Here is a 19,112-nt window from a genome sequence, read left to right on the forward strand (position 1 = left end):
CATCAGCCTATGAGACATGTTGACTGATAATATGCCTGCGAGTAGCTTTTCTCATGAAACAGCCTCCAAGGCAGCATCCTGACTACATATCTAACTATCTAGCTAGCACACAAGACTAGCTAGCCAACTGAGTATGCTAAGCAGCCCTTCTAAGCAAGCTAGCTAACAAACACAAAAATATTGCATATCTACAACAAATCACTCTGATTTAATATCAGTGATATATCAGTATAAAGCTGCTTTAATTTTGAAAGATGCTAGCTATATTACCTTTTTCCTTTAGGCTTCGGGTTTCTGGCTCTGTTTGAATGTGGCTTGATGGCTAGTTGTTTCTTGCATATGCGATTGGCTCTGGTCTAGGGGGCGGCATGCAGGCTGGGAGACAGGCTGCCTGTCAGGCTCTGTTAAGGACTTAAACGCCCCATGAGCGAAGAGACTGTTGCTGTCCTGGTGCTGAACTTCCGAATTCCGATTGCGTTGCTGTCCACTTCAGTGGTTCCGAATCGCCTCTATTTGCTAGTTTTTATTATTATATATTTTTTTTACATCGGACGATTGACAATACTTATTGTGAGGCATCAAAAATTCCCAACAACGCAAATACTTACAATATATAAACGCTACATTGGTGTAGGACCTAGGCTACTGTAGAAATGTGACCCCAGACGATGACTTGAGGCCCTTTGTCACTGAATCCCAACAGATAAAAGTGAGCTAGCCTACTGTAACCCAATGATGTCACTGACACTATTGTCCCAGGTTGGGTGGCATATGTAAACAAGTGTCGCATTGAGAGGCAATCTAGTGTGTCTTTACTTGACTTTGAAGCATAAATCTCCTAGGGTGCAAAAAGTACTTTATCAGTAAACTCCCCATGACTTTGAAAGGCTGTGTAGGACCCGCTGTCTCCCTCTCTCAAGAGGCTAACCTGGGTTACTGGCTATTAGATCTACGCGCAACTGTATGGTTTCCCCATTCATGAGGTGGGAGTGATTTCAGGAAGTGCATTTGGCCATTGTGCCACCAGTTAATATTTCACGACTCTCATATGGCTATTGTGTGTGCTTCTAAAATAACCCACCATCAGCATTACCCCGTCTTCCCCCTTAATCCCAGCACATGGTTACAGTCAAGTAGCCTACATAAATCAGGCGCCACTGATAGTGTAGTTAGAACTAGGAACACATGCACATCAGACGGCCGCGGCTTGCTGCTATTGCAGCAGGAGCAATAGGAATAGTCACTGGTCCGCGGGTAGTAAAAGGAGGGGAATGGCTTGAAATGAAACCAAAAAAGCAGAGATGATAAGTATATGACAGTTCCTGTTGCAAATTGCTGCAGTGCTCTTTTTATAGGTGTAGTGTATTCTCATTCGGATTGACTAAACTGGGCAACCGAGCCTCATGTCACATGTGCTTCATAGGAAGAAGCTGGGCATCTGCAAGCTGGATCTGGAGGAGGATGCTGCGGCAAATGATACACAGAGGGCTCAAAGCTTCTTTCTACTGGCTGGGCTTATTTGTTAGTAGGCATCCGGTTTTTTTCCTCACCGTTCCCGCAGTCTTAACCATCATTTTCGGATCTACCGTCCTGAGCAGATTCAAGCCCGAAACGGACATCGAGATACTGGTTGCCCCGACACACAGCTTTGCTAAAGTAGAGCGGAGTCTTGCGAACAGCCTTTTCCCCATTGACCAGTCAAAAAACAAGCTGTATTCCGACCTGCACACCCCCGGCAGATATGGCAGACTGATTCTGCTGGCCAAGTCTGGGGGAAATATACTGGAGCTAGCCGACCAGGTCCTGCAGGTTCACAAGCAGGTGCTGGATTTGCGGGTTAATTACAAGGGATTCAATTACACTTTCGCTCATCTCTGTGTCCTGAGCCATCAGGATAAGCGATGCCTCTTGGATGATATAATTACGATATTCGAAGATATCCGCTTAGCCATTCTATCGAATCACACTTTTTCAAAGGTGCCCGTGACCTATCCAAATACCACATTAAAGGTAAGACGGCGAGGATTTAGTTGTATTACACGATAGTCTACAATGTTTCCGCCGGCCGCGGGCATCAATTACCGATTTGAGTATCGTATGTGGTGACAGTTACCCTTAAAGAGAAGATGACCGACGTGCGTTGCTACCCCAAACTCCGAATGACCTGGATTAGCAGTGGGACAATGTATCTGCAATGAGACTATAACCTACTGTCTGAAGCCGGCATTCATTTCTCAATGAGCAGTGGTTGTATTCACTCAGCCTATTATGTAGACTGCGGATGTCTTCGTATATCAGGCAGGCAAGGCAAGGAAATACTCTGAATGGATTGAACAGCCAATGTAGGCTAGTTGTTAGCTGCAGGTTGTGAATTGGCTGCATGGCCCCGCTCTGCTCCAATATAGAGGGAATGTCCCCCTTCTTATTTTGATGCAGTGTAGTTCTCCCTCTCCTGCACATATAGAATGACATTGCTGATCGACTAGTATGGAGCCTGCATCCTCTCCTCCCCTGTAAGATGTTGCTATGCCTCCTAAGTGTGTGCTGTGGTGCAGCCCTCTGCAGACGAATAGCAAGGCTGTTAGGCTACCTCTGTTCATGTCATTTTAGACAGTAGGCTATAAATTAGGTTAATGTTTTAATCAGATGTTACACAATTACAACAGGTAGCCTAATTTTACAACAGGTGACCAGATCTGTTGATAATACCATGACACATTGAGCACATGTAGTGAATGAGTGTGGAAAGTAGAATATTGTGTATGATCTGCCTTGAGTAAGACTCACTATAGTGGGTGACATGGCTCGTTACTGAGTTGAAAACTGTTCTGTGCTAAATTAGGTCTATGCTTCTCAGAGTATTTTAGGCACAAATCTAGCTAGTGTTGTATATCCTCCAATAAGAGAATCTCTAGTGGGAGGTAGCTAATCCTCCTGCACCAGGCCTAGCTGTGAGTAATGCACTGGGCCTGCTCTTTTCATTCAACCTGGGCTGTCCCTAAATCACTTCTAGATTGCACATCCTACCACTGTTCATTACTCTACATCCAAGGCCACTGTCTTCACTCACTTTGATTGCAGGCAGTTGCCTCATTCCCTATGGCTCTGGCCCTTGTGCGCCCCTTGACACCAACCCCCAAGTTCCCACTTTAAGGTTAGAATAAACTGACATTCTTTTCCACCCCTCTTGGCAGATACTTCTACAGCGCCATTCATTCGCCGTGTTGTGTCGCCTGCATCATTGATATTCCCCGTCTGTCTGTGCAGATTGTCTTGACACGTTTTTTTTGCTCTTCATTCAGTGCTTTGATGTCAGCTGGTGGCTTTATTAATTTGTTTACTAGTCTGATGCTAACCCAAGCCACAGCACTGCACTACTAATGTTAAATCCCTGAATGTTATGTCAGAATTTCATGGCTTCTGCTCGTATGAGGAGTCCTTGTGGTGTAGGGTTGATACTATGAATGTTCAGGCCCAGTGTTACTGAATATTCCATTTACATGATAATGATAGGGAATAAATGGCAATGATATCATGCAATTCCCTATTGTGCTGACAGTGTAAGTGATATTTAATTACAATACCCCATGGAATCCCACACTTGCTGACGTTACACTTGTACAATCAACATAAAACATTGCATTGAAGAGATTCATTATTGGCTGTACAGTACAGTAGGCCACAGTACAGTGCAATAGCTGCAAACATAGATCAAATCAAGCCAGCTAGGGCCCTTGTCTGAAATGAACAAACAATGCTTTATTACATTTGCATCGTTTCACTATTGACTGACAAGTTAGCTGTTCATCCACTTGTCCAAGAGATCCATCTTCTCTGGAGGGCAGTCAAGTGGTGTCATATATCTCATCTCCACATATCATTCACCTTCTGGGAGAATTATTGTCACTGCATCGCTATACTAGTGGAGCTCCGATCTAATAGGACACCTACAATATGCCCGTCTAAAAACAACTAGGAAGCCAGTGATTGGTTTAATGCATTTTTTTATTCAACAGTGTTTAAGTAATCATGCAGTACAGTGCATTCTTTAGTAGCCGTAGTAATGGGACATTCTCAAGCATGAATTCCAAGATACACAATTCAACTTACTATATTAGAAATAATGGGAATAGTTTGCCATAGCATCCATTTACTATTGCTTGGTAAGTATGATATAGCATTTATCTTAACGTAAAATGTATCAAATATGGGAATTCATGCATATTGTAATGGTTGATTGGTGGGCCACTGTGTTCAAATCATTTACACGATTTAACCATAATCCACAATGAACTACAAATTACAACTGTTGCTAATATCAGGTAACAGAAACCAAACAGCATATCTCCAGCTATGCTCTGTAGGGACTTGAGATCCCTCTCTCAGTGTGTCTGATAGTAACCTGTCTGCTGTGCTCCCTCCCCCAGGATGGTCGTGTGTCCTTCATTGGCCACCAGCTGGGTGGAGTGGCCTTCTCGCCCAACAGCCGAGACCAGCAGGTGAAGTTTGCCCGGGCCATCCAGATCACCTACTACCTTCGCAACCATGGCCCCGTGGTGCAGGACGTCATCGCAGAGAAGTGGGAGAATGCCTTCTGCACCCTCATCACACGCCTGTCCACGCTCAGCGAGGACCTGCACATCCAGTCTCTCACCTCCTTCAGCCTGTGGAGGGACTTCCACCAGACGGGAGTGCTGGCCAAAGGGGAGGTGCTGGTCAGCCTAGTGCTCCTTCTGCTGGCGGCCACCATCTCCAGCTCAATGAGGGACTGCCTGAGGGGAAAGCCCTTCCTGGGTCTGCTGGGTGTGCTCACAATAGCCATCGCCAACGTGACCTCCGCTGGCATCTTCTTCATCTCCGACGGGAAGTTTAACTCCACGCTGCTGGGGATCCCATTCTTCTCCATGGGTGAGTGTGAAGCTGCTTAGCCTTATCAGCAGTGGCCATATTGCCTATTGGGGAGGGGATTAGGGTAATTGGCTGTTGTGGGCTTCCTCAAAGAGGAGCACCCTGTGCTACGCTGATTGTTTTCGGTTTGTTGTTGCAGTGTGTTGTAAATTTGCAAGTGTTTGTGTGACTGCATATGTGTGTGTCTTACAGCACATCCTTCAGGACAGTATAACAAGCTTGATATTTCCCAAACAATCAGAAAGCTTCTCATGGACACCATCTTCAGCTCCTAGCACTCCGTACAATTACTGCTATCATCCTCAGAGTTTCATCAGCACTTAAGCATTCAATCATCAATCAATGTATTACGTTTAAATCAATATTCTTATCATTTCTGGCCAACACACAAAATGCATACCTAGGGACGCATGCCATGGGAGAAGGGGAACGGTACCAGTGGTTAGGGGCAACCTTGCCATAAACATACTCACAATCCATTGTCATCACTTTGGTTTAGGCCACAGTCGCCACACCCGTTCTCCCAAGGAATCCCAGCCTGCACATACTGTAGTAGGGGGATCCCCTGAATGAAATAGACAAGCATTTATACCTGTCCTACGCCCTTAATTACAACGAGGCAAACCTGGGACTTGCAGAGAGGAAAATACATTCAAGAACAACAAATCTCAACAGTTCAAACCTGTTACCTCTACAAACATCACTATCATAATTGTCCCATTGTCGGTGGAGGGTATAAACGTTTCCCAGCAGAGTTGTCCTCTAATTTCTACTCAAACCATTCAAAGCCACAGTATCACGAGGAGATCTCCTGTGTACGTGGCTTCTGCCTTATAACCTATTTTCCCAGTCTGAAAGGTTCAGAGGTCAGTCAAGCCCTGCAGGCTGAGACTACTCTAAGTAAGAAGCAGGAACAGGAGGCAAAGGCATCTTGGTGACCCCGGTTGTGTCTCACCAGGGAAGGAGACAGAGTCAGGGAGGAATGGAGGAGGACGAACATAGGCAGGGAGGAACTTAAATACATGTGACAGGTCCTCCGAGACGACAGATGTCCACCACCCACCTCCTGTGATGACACTATAGTGTAAAGACTGTACTTGAGTCCATCCTGTAGTTATCCTCAAAATTAATAAAACATAATTATCAACAGACTCAAAGTCCAAAATTATCTTTTAATTCTGTAATATTAAATCATCTGACAAATTGTACTTGAACCAATTTCACTTTATCCTAGAGAAAGTCAGACCTCAATCATTCAACAATACTTTTTGGACTGGGATAAAAACCTACAGGTTGGCAGTTAACTCTCACCACGCCAGTGGACAACCGTAAGATGAGACAGCCGGACAGAGTCTTAACACAGTGCACCTTTTCATGTCTTTCCCCAACTATGTATATCTGGGATGTCATCTTAGTGAAGCCAATTACTGTAGCGCTGAGCTTGTCAGTTCTCCTCTCCCTGGGTAGCTGGGGGGAAACAGGGGGCTTTGTACCAGGACTAATGAAACATGCATGACACAGACACATTGGCAGGGCACTGCCTCCCATTCTATCTCTCTGCTCCAAATGAGCTGTGGATATCGACCCTCACCTACTGTATGCTGTACCTCACCCACACACTATTTAATTTACTGCACTGTAAATTAGTACTTAGTTTCTGCAGTTCTTCTAATGATTCCTCTGTGTTGGAAAATATGGAATTTTTTATCATCCAGAAAGAGTTGACTCACAATCCTAGAACATAAATCATATCAAGAATGTTTTTTTTAATGGAGCAAATTCAAATATGTTGACGCTGTGTGTATGCTAAACAGAATGGTTCTGCAGGCAGGCACAGTGGCCTTTGTGGGAGTTTCACTCCATTTCAATGTCATTTCTCCCGTTTCATGACTACTGAACACCACCCTGGAAAAACGTGGCCTTAGTGAATTCCTATACCTAGTACTTGTATCTAGGGCTGTTATGGTGACTGTATTACCGCCTCACCGGCAGTCACGGGTCATGACCGCAGTCAAATTCCACGTGACTGTTTAGTCGTGGTAACTAGGCTTCTTCAAGCTCTGATACTGCTGATGGTCATTCATAGCCAACCAAACTTTAAACTGCCGGGTACTCAGCACTCTATTGTCCCTCTAATCATTCTGATAGCGATGCAAATGTTTTCCAAAATCAATTCAAACACTTCATGAGAGCTCATGAGCTCATGTTGCGCAACATTTCTATAGTCTATGCAATTGCATGAGAAAACAGTGATGGCCTCTATTAAAAAGAGGAGGATCCCATCAGCTTGTATAGGCTAGGCCTACTGTATTTATTTATCAACTTTCCTAATATTAAGCATATTGCTTTGAACAGAAGTATAGCCTACCTGGCTGGCATGAAAATGAACCAAGGGAAAAGGTCCTCCATTTTGCTATTTAAGTGCATAGACATATTTTTTTCCAATGCCCCTGTTCCAAGACAGGTGCAAGAGAATGGTCCATTATAGATCAAACTAATTTCACACATACAGTATATTATTGTGAGGACAGACGCTGGGAGACGATGGTGACAGGTGTGCGTAAGGGGAGCGGGAGCAGGCGTGACAGTTCCCCCCTCTAGGGGCACCACCCGGTGTACCACCTAGTCAAGCCTGACGGGCTGGTTGAGGCGTGGAAGCTGGACAAGCCAGCTGAAGCGTGGAAGCCCGACTAGCCGGATGACGCTTGGAGGCCCAAAGAGCCGGCTGAGGCGTGGGAGCCTGACAAACCGGCTGAGGCGTGGTGGCTCGACAAGCCGGCTGAGGCGTAGTAGCCCAACGAGCCGGCTAAGGAGTGGGAGCCCGACGAGCCGGCTGAGGCGTGGGAGCCCGACAAGCCGTCTGAAGCATGACGTGGGATGGAAGCCTGATGAGCTGGCTGAGGCGTGGAAGCCCGAAAAGCCGTCTGAGGTATGACATGGGATGGGAGCCTGCCAAGCCAACCGAGGCGAGATAAACTCTCGAGCCAGCTAAGGCATGGAAATGGAAGTCCAACAAGCCAGCTGAGGCACCCCCGGTTCCTTCGGCAGCGGCACCCCCCCCCCCAAAAAACTCCCTGATGCTTCCAATATTGGTGTCTGCATTCTGTGAGGACAGACGCTGGGAGACGAGAAGCAAGTACAGGGAGTGAAGATTTAATGGATAAACGGACATATAACAAAACAAGAACAGCGTCTGAACAGGGGGAGCAAAACAACATGAATGCAGACACAGGGAAGAAATATCAGGAAGTGACAGATATAGGGGAGGCTAGAGGTCGACCAATTATGATTTTTCAACGCCGATACCGATTATTGGAGGACCAAAAAAAGCTGATACTGATTAATCGGCTGGTATTGACATATACATATATATATACAGTATATATTTATAGTTGATAGGCTTGAAGTCATTAACAGTGCTGTGCTTCAAGCACAGCGAAGAGCTGCTGGCAAACGTAGGAAAGTGCAGTTGGAATGAATGCTTACGAGCCTGCTGCTGCCTACCACCACTCAGTCAGACTGCTCTATCAAATCATAGACTTAATTAGAATATAATAAACACACAGAAATACAAGCCTTACGTCATTAATATGGTCAATTCCGGAAACTATCATTTCGAAAACAAAACGTTTATTCATTCAGTGAAATACGGAACCATTCCATATTTTATCGAACGGGTGGCATCCCTAAGTCTAAATATTGCTTTTACATTGCACAACCTTCAATGTTATGTCATAATTATGTCAAATTCTGGCAAATTAATTACGGTCTTTGTTAGAAAGAAATGGTCTTCACACAGTTCGCTACGAGCCAGGCGGCCCAAACTGCTGCATATACCCTGACTCTGCTTGCACAGAACACAAGAGAAGTAACACAATTTCCCTAGTTAATATTGCCTGCTAACATTAATTTATTTTAACTAAATATTAAGGTTTAGAAATATATACTTGTGTATTGTGTATTGATTTTAAGAAAGGCATTGATGTTCATGGTTAGGTACATTGGTGCAACGACAGTGCTTTTTTCACGAATGTGCTTGTTAAATCATCACCCATTTGGCGAAGTAGAAATTAACAGGCACTGCATTGAATATATGCAACGCAGGACAAGCTAGTTAAACTAGTAATATCATCAACCATATGTAGTTAACTAGTGATTATGTTAAGATAGATTGTTTTTGATAAGATAAGTTTAATGCTAGCTAGCAACTTACCTTGGCTCCTTTGGCTCACTCGCGAATAATCGGTCGACCTCTAGGGGAGGCAATCAATAAAGTAATAGAGTCCAGGTGAGTCTCATGAAGCGCTGATGCGTGTAACGATGGTGACAGGTGTGCGTAACGATGGGCCGCCTGGTGCCCTCGAGCACCAGAGAGGAGGAGCGGGAGCAGGCTTGACAATTATTTAGTATATGTAAAGACAAGAATAGTCTGATGGGTGACAATATCACTGTGAAATATGTATTATCACTTGTGAATGATGACCTTCGTGTGCGGTAAGGCATGAAACAGCGCATGCCTTTTTTTGCAACTTTTTAGAATCATAGTTGCACATCTCATGTAGCCTAGCCCGTAGGCCTATATGCTTTGATATGGTTTGTATCACAACTACTGTGATATGTGATTGATATGTGATAACTTCTTAAAATTAAGAACTTTATTCTACTTTACAACCGGTGTAGAATCTAACTGGCTTAAGTTTGGGGAAGATAATTTTCACCATAAAAATGCACCTTTATACTAAAGCATTACATGCATTATCACATTTTCGGACACATTTTCGGTCACTCTGTTTGGAATTTTTTTATTCCTTTATTTAACGGCAAGTCAGTTAAGAACAAATGTTTATTTACAATGACAGGCTACCGCAGACAACACTGGGCCAATTGTGCATTGCCCTATGGGACTCCCAATCACAGCCAGATGTGATGCAGCCTGGATTTGAACCAGGTACTGCAATGACGCCCCTTGCACTAAGACCGCTGCACCATTCGGGAGCCCAATTTACATCTTGCACAAAAGGAAAAGTTGACTAATAGAATATATAAACTTTTGTACTACAGGGGATAGTAGATTGACATAGGCTAGTGCTATTGCTGTTCGTTAGACCTACTCATCTTGTTGCCTGACGGACAGTTCTTCTAACATCTTCAATATGCGCCTCGGAATTTGATAAGAGGTACGCTCACAGTTGTGTCCCCGATGTATCTGTCTTCACTCGTAGCCTACTTCTTAGCTGTGAGAAGGACCCAATCACGTGACAGGCATTGGTTAATAAGAATTTAGATATCTGAGAGAGCCATGTGAGTGAGAGGTGCTCCAGAGCACATCAGCTGGTAGAAAGGTATTATAATTATTATATTCAGCCCAAGGGCACAACGACCACTTTGGCCACACAAGGGGGATGCTGCCGGGAAATTCGAGGCCTGGTGAGAATATTATCAAGTGCTTGTCAAATTGTGAATGAGAGACTGATAAAGTGTGTGCAGCATGCACAAGAATCAAATCAGAGCTCATGCCTTTCATGCAATTTTTTTCTAATCATCATTAGAGTTTCATCATGCAGCCTTAGAATGTATTAAAAATCTAAACATATCGCACAACTTTTGTATCACAACTAAAGTTGCATAAATTACTTTAAATTAGGCATACAGGAGGACCTGTTCCTTTGATAACTGCTCAAAGCAGAATAGCCGCATGTATGCACTACCCTGGAAATCGTTTGGAGAAAATATCCTTTCTATTTTATTCAGCTATGTTCGATTGTATTCTTCATCCTACAAAATAATGAAAAATAATGCCCCGGAATTCAAAGCAAATCTTGTCTACTAAATTAACTAGTGCAGTCTACAGCCACAATGCATTGCCAGATCAGGGCCTAACATAAGGAGAACTCAGAGTATGCTATTCTGTTCTTCTGAAATAGACTACATTTTCTTCATATCATGTTTCTTCAGACCTCAGAATAAATAATGAATTTATTGTGATGGTGTAGGCTATATCAAATGGATTTATTAGGCTTTTTAAAATGTGCCTCATTTCAGGAAATTAGGTGAATGTTGCACGTCACTACATCATAGGAGCAGCATTTGAACGTAAACGTTCATTTTTTATCAAAATGCTTTCTGGAACATGTGAACTTTAATGTGCCTTAATAAAAACTTGTATTCCATCCATAAATACTAATACATTCTTACATTTCTAGCCTAGTTAGTTTAGCCATGGAAAAAGGGAGGAACCTTCCCGCTAGCTTTTGTATCAGAGATACAAAGATAATGGATAGTCTGGACATTCTGGGAGATAAGTTTGGATTAGTCTGCCATGTAACATGCTTCTGTCTATAACGTGAGCTGTTCGGTGTGTGTTGACAGTCCTTTCTACCGTGATGTTTTTGAAAGATATAACATTAGCCATCGAGATCTACAAAAGTTGTGCTACTTTTCTCAACAACATTGATACCTTGAATGTAGCAGGTGCTGTCGACAGATCCGTTTGAAAAATTTAACAGGCTACTTTCTACCCACACCCCCGTCAGTGTGAACCGGAGTGATTTGTCACAATGCTGGCAAAAGAAGATGAACTGTAGCTACAAACAGTTAAATGGTTCCAGTCTGCCGTCATCCATTTATACGGGTGAGAGTCTACAGTAGCTACATTTTCAGATATATGTTTTTAATTTTGTCAGAAAGTCGTTATTATTGCAAGTCAAAGCATACTGTTAGTTAGCTAGCAAACGTTAGCTTGCTGGCTCGCTAGCTGACGTTACATGTATGATCTGTGTAGTAATATTATTTGGATCAGAAATCCATTTGCATTGCTATTTATAGCCTAATGTTAGCTAGATGTGGCTTGGGGGTAGTTATAGAATTTCCTTCACATTAACCATCAATTTAGACAAGTGTGTTGGATAAGCGTCATCTAATAATCTTTACACTTTCTTTTTTTTGATATTGCTACTATGTAAGTAACAACTTCACTGTACCATTTACACCTTCTGTATCCTGTGCATGGGATAAATAAACTTAGATTTTATTTGATATAGGGTGTGTTTACCACATGGCCTCACATGTGAATCCTTAAAGAGATGGTTGGGGCTAATGCTTAAGAAGGTGTGAACGATTCTGAGTGGGTGTAGACAAAGAAGAGCTCTCCAGTAGGTGTATCAAAATATTCAAGGGCCATTTTCTTAAAAGTGGTGTTACGAGTTTATCAACTTTCAAAGCAGAATTACTTTTCCATTGTTCCTCAACTGCAGTGTATGATATACCATTTTCTAGCTCTGAGTCTCTACTTTTATCCATTGTAAAAAACACAACTTCAAATGTTGCTACATAATCGCAAATCGAGGCTTTCGGTCACAAATGTAGATGTTCCAAAAGTCTGCATCAGTGGCTTGTAGGCTATGCATGGAAGCCAGGAGATGCTAAACATGTTTATGTTAATTAACGGTGAATTACTGTGAGACCGGCAGTTATTTGCTTGACAATCACCAGCTGACAAAATTTCATGACCGCCACAGCCCCACTCGTATCTCATTCTCATCTTCATTTTGAAAGTGCTCCCCTGCACACGCCATGCTTCCTCTCCATAGTCCACAGTCAGATCAATCACAGTTAATAGTTCTCTACAGGAGGTCCTTTCTGATTTACAGTGTTTTGCATTTTCCTTTCTGGGCAACACCATTCTGGAGGCATTGATTTTATCCCGCAGGCTCTGATGAATAGTGACACTGGACACGGCTGTTCACACAACGTGGTGAACAGGGCTCCTCTGGGACCCAGTCGGCCGCTGATGGACTGGAACAACTGATGACACATTCATAAATATTATTGTCATGAACGTAGGATGATTATTATGATGTGACATGTGACAACTTCATAGCCGTTGTGATTATTGCCATAGGGAATAAGATATTCTTTAGGCCTTGATTAACAAGAACCAATTAATTGTGCTCAGATGAGTGTCCCGGAACAGATGTCCAATCAGAGATAGTGAAATAGTTACGAGAAACATTCTGAGAGAACCCCATGGTGAATAACTTCAGGATGAGGGGATGGTCATTTATTTAAGCAATGTATGTCAATGCAGACAGTTGGTTGTTCTATCTACAGTATATAGTCAAGTTAGAATCATTTTAATTTTCGAGTAGCGACACGGAAGATATATGTTTTGATGGAAAAAGCCAGTCCACCAGGACCAATGAGAATGGAGAAGAAAGCAGTGGGAAATGCTACAGCTAATGTGTTTGGTTCCTAATGATCACACTGATTAATTACCATGAGTGAAAGTGGGATTTACAGAGAAGAGGGAATAACACTGTCGCCTGTCTGGTTAAGGAGTGATTTTTATTAGTAGTGTGGTGGTTATTATCATTCATGATCAAAAGGTCCATGGAATTAATGAATAGATGTCCCATATGACTACACCACTAAAGAGAGCCACCAAATTTACTCATTCCACATAAACACATTAATTCCTAAGAGCAGTGGAAGCAATAGAATAATGTAGGTTTATAGGCAGCTATTTCACTTCTTGGGCTAATTTGTCAGTGCTGTTGCGTCAAAGACAAGTCATTCGTATTCAGTGCTGTGCAACTGCTGCCACCAACTTTGAGTCAGTCGCCTCATCCAGGATGAGTGTGAAACAGACAGACACTTGGTGGGTGTATCGTGCTAGTATAGGCAGCCCAGAAAGCTCTTCCTCAGTACATCAGCTCATTGATCCAACTCATTACTGTTACAGGCCTTAGACTGGGGATGAAGGCGTGCTACATGTACACACAAATGGACCTATTGCCTCGAGGACACACACACACAGAGACACACAGACACAGAGACACACAAACACATACACACCAGTCGTGACCCATCTTTCAGGGCATGTGGGGCAGAGATTAAAAAATATATATATATATATATATATATATATTTTTTTTTTACCCATCTACCAATAGGTGTATGTATATATATATATATATAATGGGAACCTATTGGTAGATGGGTAAACATAATAGACATCTAATATCCGTTTGAGCATGGTGAAGTTATAAATTATACTTTGGATGGTATATCAATACACCCAGTCACCACAAAGATACAAGCGTCCTTCGTAACTCAGTTGCCGGGATTTCACCATGAGGCCAAATGTGACTTTAAAACAGCTATAGAGTTTAATGGTTGTAATAGGAGAAAAGTGAGAATGGAACAACAACATTGTAGTTACTCCACAATACTAACCTAATTGACGGAGTGAAAAGAAGGAAGCCTGTACAGAATAAAACATTTTAAAACATCCTAGTGGAAAACTTGGTTCAGTCTGCTTTCCACCAGACACTTGGAGATTAAATCACCTTTTAGCAGGACAATAACCTAAAACACAAGGCCAAATCTACACTAGAGTTGTTTACCAAGAAGACAGTGAATGTTCCTGAGTGGCCGAATTACAGTTTTGACTTAAATCTACTTGAAAATCTATGGCAAGACCTGAAAATGGTTCTCTAACAATGATCAACAACCAATTGGACAGAGCAAAGAAAGAGTTTGGAAAATAATAATGTGCAAATGCTGCACAATCCAGGTGTGGAAAGCTCTTAGAGACTTACCCAGAAAGACTCACAGCTGTAATCACTGTCAAAGGTGCTTTTTCAAAGTATTTACTCAGGGTTGTGAATACTTATGTAAATTCTAAAAACATGTTTTGACTTTGTCATTATTGGTTGTTTTACATTTTAGACATTTAGCAGATGCTCTTATCCATAGTGACTTACAGTTAGTGCATTCACAGTTAAGATAGCTATGTGGGACATTTCACAGTCATAGTAAGGGCTTAGCTTCAGGGGAAGTTGGAAATCCACAATTGAAGAGTTTGGATTGTGCTGAACGGAGCAGTCCTCCGCTAGGGGTGGGAGGACCAACAGACCGGAGGTGGCAGAACGAAGTGGGGTGTAGGGTTTGAACATAGCCTGAAGGTAGGGAGGGGTAGTTCATCTTGCTGCTCCGTAGGCAAGTACCATAGTCTTGTTGTGGATGCAAGCTTTGACTGGATGCCAGTGGAGTGTGTGGAGGAGCAGGGTGACATGGGAGAACTTGGGAAGGTTAAACACCAGACAGGCTTCAACATTCTGGATAAATTGCAGGGGTTTGATGGCACAAGTGGGGAGCCCAGCCAACAGCGTGTCTCAGTAGTCCAGATAGGAGATGACAAGTGCCTGGATTAGGCCATCATTGTAAATCAGACATGCCCAGTTAAATAAAAGTGACATGTTTTAATTAAATTTAAATATCTAACAAGTCATATCTAACAATTTCACAACATATACCAAATACACACAAATCTAAGTAAAGGAATGGAATCAACTGGTTGATGGACTGTGAATAATGTTATGTCTATCTCCCAGGAAATTACAAAAAAATAGCTCATACTAGAAGATCTCATGTCAAGTGTTATTGAAGTGTTTTAGTTGCAGGTTCACCTGCCTCATCTAAAGCCTATTATTTTAGGGTTTTGCTATATGCCACCAAGTGCTAACACTTATCACTCATCCAACTAGAGTGCATACCAGTACTTTTGGATCTTTGACATCCACTTGTATTGATCATATCTTCACTAAGGCTGCAGAGTTTAGCTCCAAAGCAATATCAGTTCCTATTGGCTGTAGTGACCATAACAATGTGGCAATAACATGGAAAGCCAAAGTGCCAAAGATTGCGCCTAAAGTCATTTATACGAGTTCATATGAAACGTTTCCTCATGACTCTTTTGTTGAAGATGTAAAAGATGTATGTTGGTCTGATGTGTATGAGGAAGTGAATCCAGATGCAGCACTGGAAGTATTTGTAAAAGTATTCATGACAATTGTTGCCAAGTATGCGCCTGTTAAGGAAATTAACTGTGAGAACAGTTAGAGCCCTCTTGATTGATGATAAATATAAAAATTGTATGGTTCAAAGAAATTATGCAAACAAGTCAGGCTGCTCAGCTGATTGGTTGACATATTGTTGACATACTGACTAAATTGGATCAATTACATTTCCAAACCAAGATACATGTCATAAAACAATGGAAAAAGACTTTGGAGCAGGGTTTCCGTTATGAAAATGTGGCGGGACATTTAACTGGCAGCATTTAAATTTACCAGACATTTGAGAAATGTACCGGACCCATATGCATTGGGTGCATAATCTGATTAGGGCGTCCACCCACGGTGCTCAGAATGACAGAAATCACATTTAGATTATGATCATTAATCTTAACAGAACATGCAAGTCGAAGAGGCAATGATGTGTGCTTTTACCGCGCACTTTTCCTCATCCAAGAAGACGACTGATGAACAGCAAAATCACTAGCCTATGCATAGGCGGAGCGTGAGTTTCAAGTTTGAGGAAGCACATTTTCACCATAAAAATCCTCCTTTATAATAAAGCATTCCATGCATCACATTTTCAGATTCATGTAAAATAGCCTTCTATTCGTAATGTGATGAGTAGATTTGATAGTCATAATTTAGGATAGTAACTCAATTCTTGTTCGCAGCAAGACCGTTCAATGCATGGCTGAATATAGTGTAGAGGCTGGGATAGGGGCAATATCAGATCTGTTTATTCTTTATTCTTTCATAGCACTGGAAAAACACATTTAATGCAATTTTACTGCACTTTATATGACTGGAGACATTAGCAGAATATTTTTTAACACAACAAATTACAGGGTAGCCTACTCTCCTGACGACATTGTCCATATAATAGGTCTACGAGAAGGGGAGACACAAATAGAATATGATGTCCATCTAAACTGGAAAAGGAAATTATTGTCCAAAAACAAACTTTTAAGTGGCACTGACCCAACAATGACAAAGTGTATATGCGTGGTGCGCACTCACTGGGGACATGGCCGATGAGCTCGGTTGGTACCAATAAGATAGGCCATATGCCTAGTGTTGTTCACTCAATTAAGGTGAGCATTTTGATAACTAAAATACAGATTAGAGTATTTTCATTGTTCATTTTTCATTGTCTTCTCTTATTTTGAAATATTGCAAAACACCTGGGCCTCTCTACTTTTCACTGACAGTAGCAACTCAACACTAATCTCTTTGGTATTTGCTCCGTGCAGCCTTTCCTTCTGACTGTAGGCAATGTGATTTAGGGGAAGCTAACGATCCTCTGTGGCCAAATCATGCTTTAGTAGCCTATTTTGTATTTATTTATGTATAGCCAGGAGTAGGCTAATTAGGTTATATAATTATGGCAATTGAATTTACTTAGCTTCCCCCAGCCTTATAGACGCGCCGCGCCGCCTATGAGCCTATGTCAATCTGCTATACAGCATAGTAGAAAAGTTTACCTATTTTATTGGTCAGCTTTTCGAGAAAGAATTATCCCAAACAGTACAATAGATCCCAAATTCATACAACCAGTAGGCCTAGACTACATAAAAGAAAACATTAAAAATCGATGAATCTGATGCAACAGATAAACTATCATTATTAGCGCAGCAATGCGCACAAGGCAGTAGGCTACGAAGGAATGTGCATTTGGCTACCGGACAATGAAAGTTGAAAACCAATAGAACATGAGAGAAATAAACTACTGGTTTCAACGGCATATGGACGTCTGTATAAATAATTGCCTCCACCGATATGGTAGGATTTTGCCTTGTCGACTTTGACGTAAGGTAAAACATGACTCATAATATGTAGCAAAACGTTCAGGTTTCAAACAATTAAGTTGCTATATGTTTTCAAAATGCATACTGCCTCCAGCATACTGCCTCCAATTACCAGTTGAGAAATACAAATATTAGCAATTAATCGAGGCCCCAGAAATATTTTTAACACATGATTGCATTAAGAATGACTGTGCAATGACTGGGCTTATAAAAGCGCTGGTTGGCTAGAAGGCACTGTACATACCGAACATGCACACACAGCTTCTCTAACATCAGATATATACAGTGGGCTGTTCCTCAGCGAAGTTGCCTTGGGCGTTACTCTCCTCTATTTTTTTTAACAAATTATTTGCCACTCGTCATACACTCCTCATACACAAAGCTAGAATGACTACTATACCACATGACCAGAAGAATGTGCACACTTGCTCGTCTAACATCTCATTCCCAAATCATGGACATTATGGAAGTTGATTCCCCTTTGCTGCTATAACAGCCTCCACTCTTCTGGGAAGGCCTTCCACTAGATGTTGGAACATTGCTGCGGGGACTTGCATTAGTTAGGTCGGGGTCCTGATGTTGGCCGATGTCAGCGTGGCTCGCAGTCGGTGTTCCAATTTATCCCAAAGGTGTTCGATGGGATTGAGGTCAGGGCTCTGTGCAGGCCAGTCAAATTCTTCCTCACTAATCTCGAAGCCATTTCTTTATGGACCTCCCTTTGTGCATGCGGGTATTGTCATGCTGAAACAGGAAAGGGCCTTCCCCAAACTGTTGCCACAAAGTTGGAAGCACAGAATAGTCTAGAATCTCATTGTATGCAGTAGCGTTAAGATTTCCCTTCACTGGAACGAAGGGGCCTAGCTCGAACCACGAAAAACAGCCCCAGACCATTTTTCCTCCTTCACCAAACTTTACAGTTTGCACTATGCATTGGGGCAGGTAGCATTCTCCTGGCATCTGCCAACCCCAGATTTGTCCATTGGTCTGCCAGATGATGAAGCGTGATTCATTACTCCAGAGAACGTGTTTCCACTGCTCCAGAGTTCAATAGCGGCGAACTTTACAGCACTCCAGCCGACGCTTGGCATTGTGCATGGTGATCTTAGGCTTGTGTGCGGCTGCTTGGCCATGGAAACCCATTTCATGATGCTCCCGGCAAACAGTTATTGTGCTGACATTGCTTCCAGAGGCAGTTTGGAACTCGGTAGCGAGTGTTGCAACCGAGGACAGAAGATTTTTACGCACAACGCACTTCAGCACTGCGGTCCTGTTTTGTGTGCTTGTGTGGCCTACCACTTCACAGCTGAGCTGTTGCTGCTCCTAGATGCTTCCACTTCACAACAATAGCACTTACAGTTGACCGGGGCAGCTCTAGCAGGGCAGAAATTTGTCGAACTGACTTGTTGGAAAAGTGGCATCCTATGACTGTGCCACATTGAAAGTCACTGAGCTCTTCAGTACGGCCATTCTACTGCCAATGTTTGTCTATGGAGTTTGCATGACTGTGTGCTCATTTTTATACACCTGTCAACAATGGGTG

The 19,112-nt window shown here is 42.5% G+C and overlaps 1 protein-coding gene across 1 annotated transcript in view; it reads left to right on the plus strand.

The window, feature by feature from the left end:
- Positions 1-1,410: 1,410 nt before the first annotated feature.
- LOC139415609 (patched domain containing 4) overlaps positions 1,411-19,112 on the plus strand; it is a 33,517-nt gene continuing 15,815 nt past the window's right edge. The window contains exons 1-2 of the mRNA XM_071163723.1: positions 1,411-2,010; positions 4,428-4,908. Of these exons, the coding sequence (XP_071019824.1) occupies positions 1,411-2,010; positions 4,428-4,908 (1,081 nt within the window). The remainder of the gene's footprint in view (positions 2,011-4,427; positions 4,909-19,112) is intronic.

The sequence above is a fragment of the Oncorhynchus clarkii genome, chromosome 8, assembly GCF_045791955.1.
Source record: "Oncorhynchus clarkii lewisi isolate Uvic-CL-2024 chromosome 8, UVic_Ocla_1.0, whole genome shotgun sequence".
In the NCBI taxonomy this organism is placed as follows: domain Eukaryota; kingdom Metazoa; phylum Chordata; class Actinopteri; order Salmoniformes; family Salmonidae; genus Oncorhynchus; species Oncorhynchus clarkii.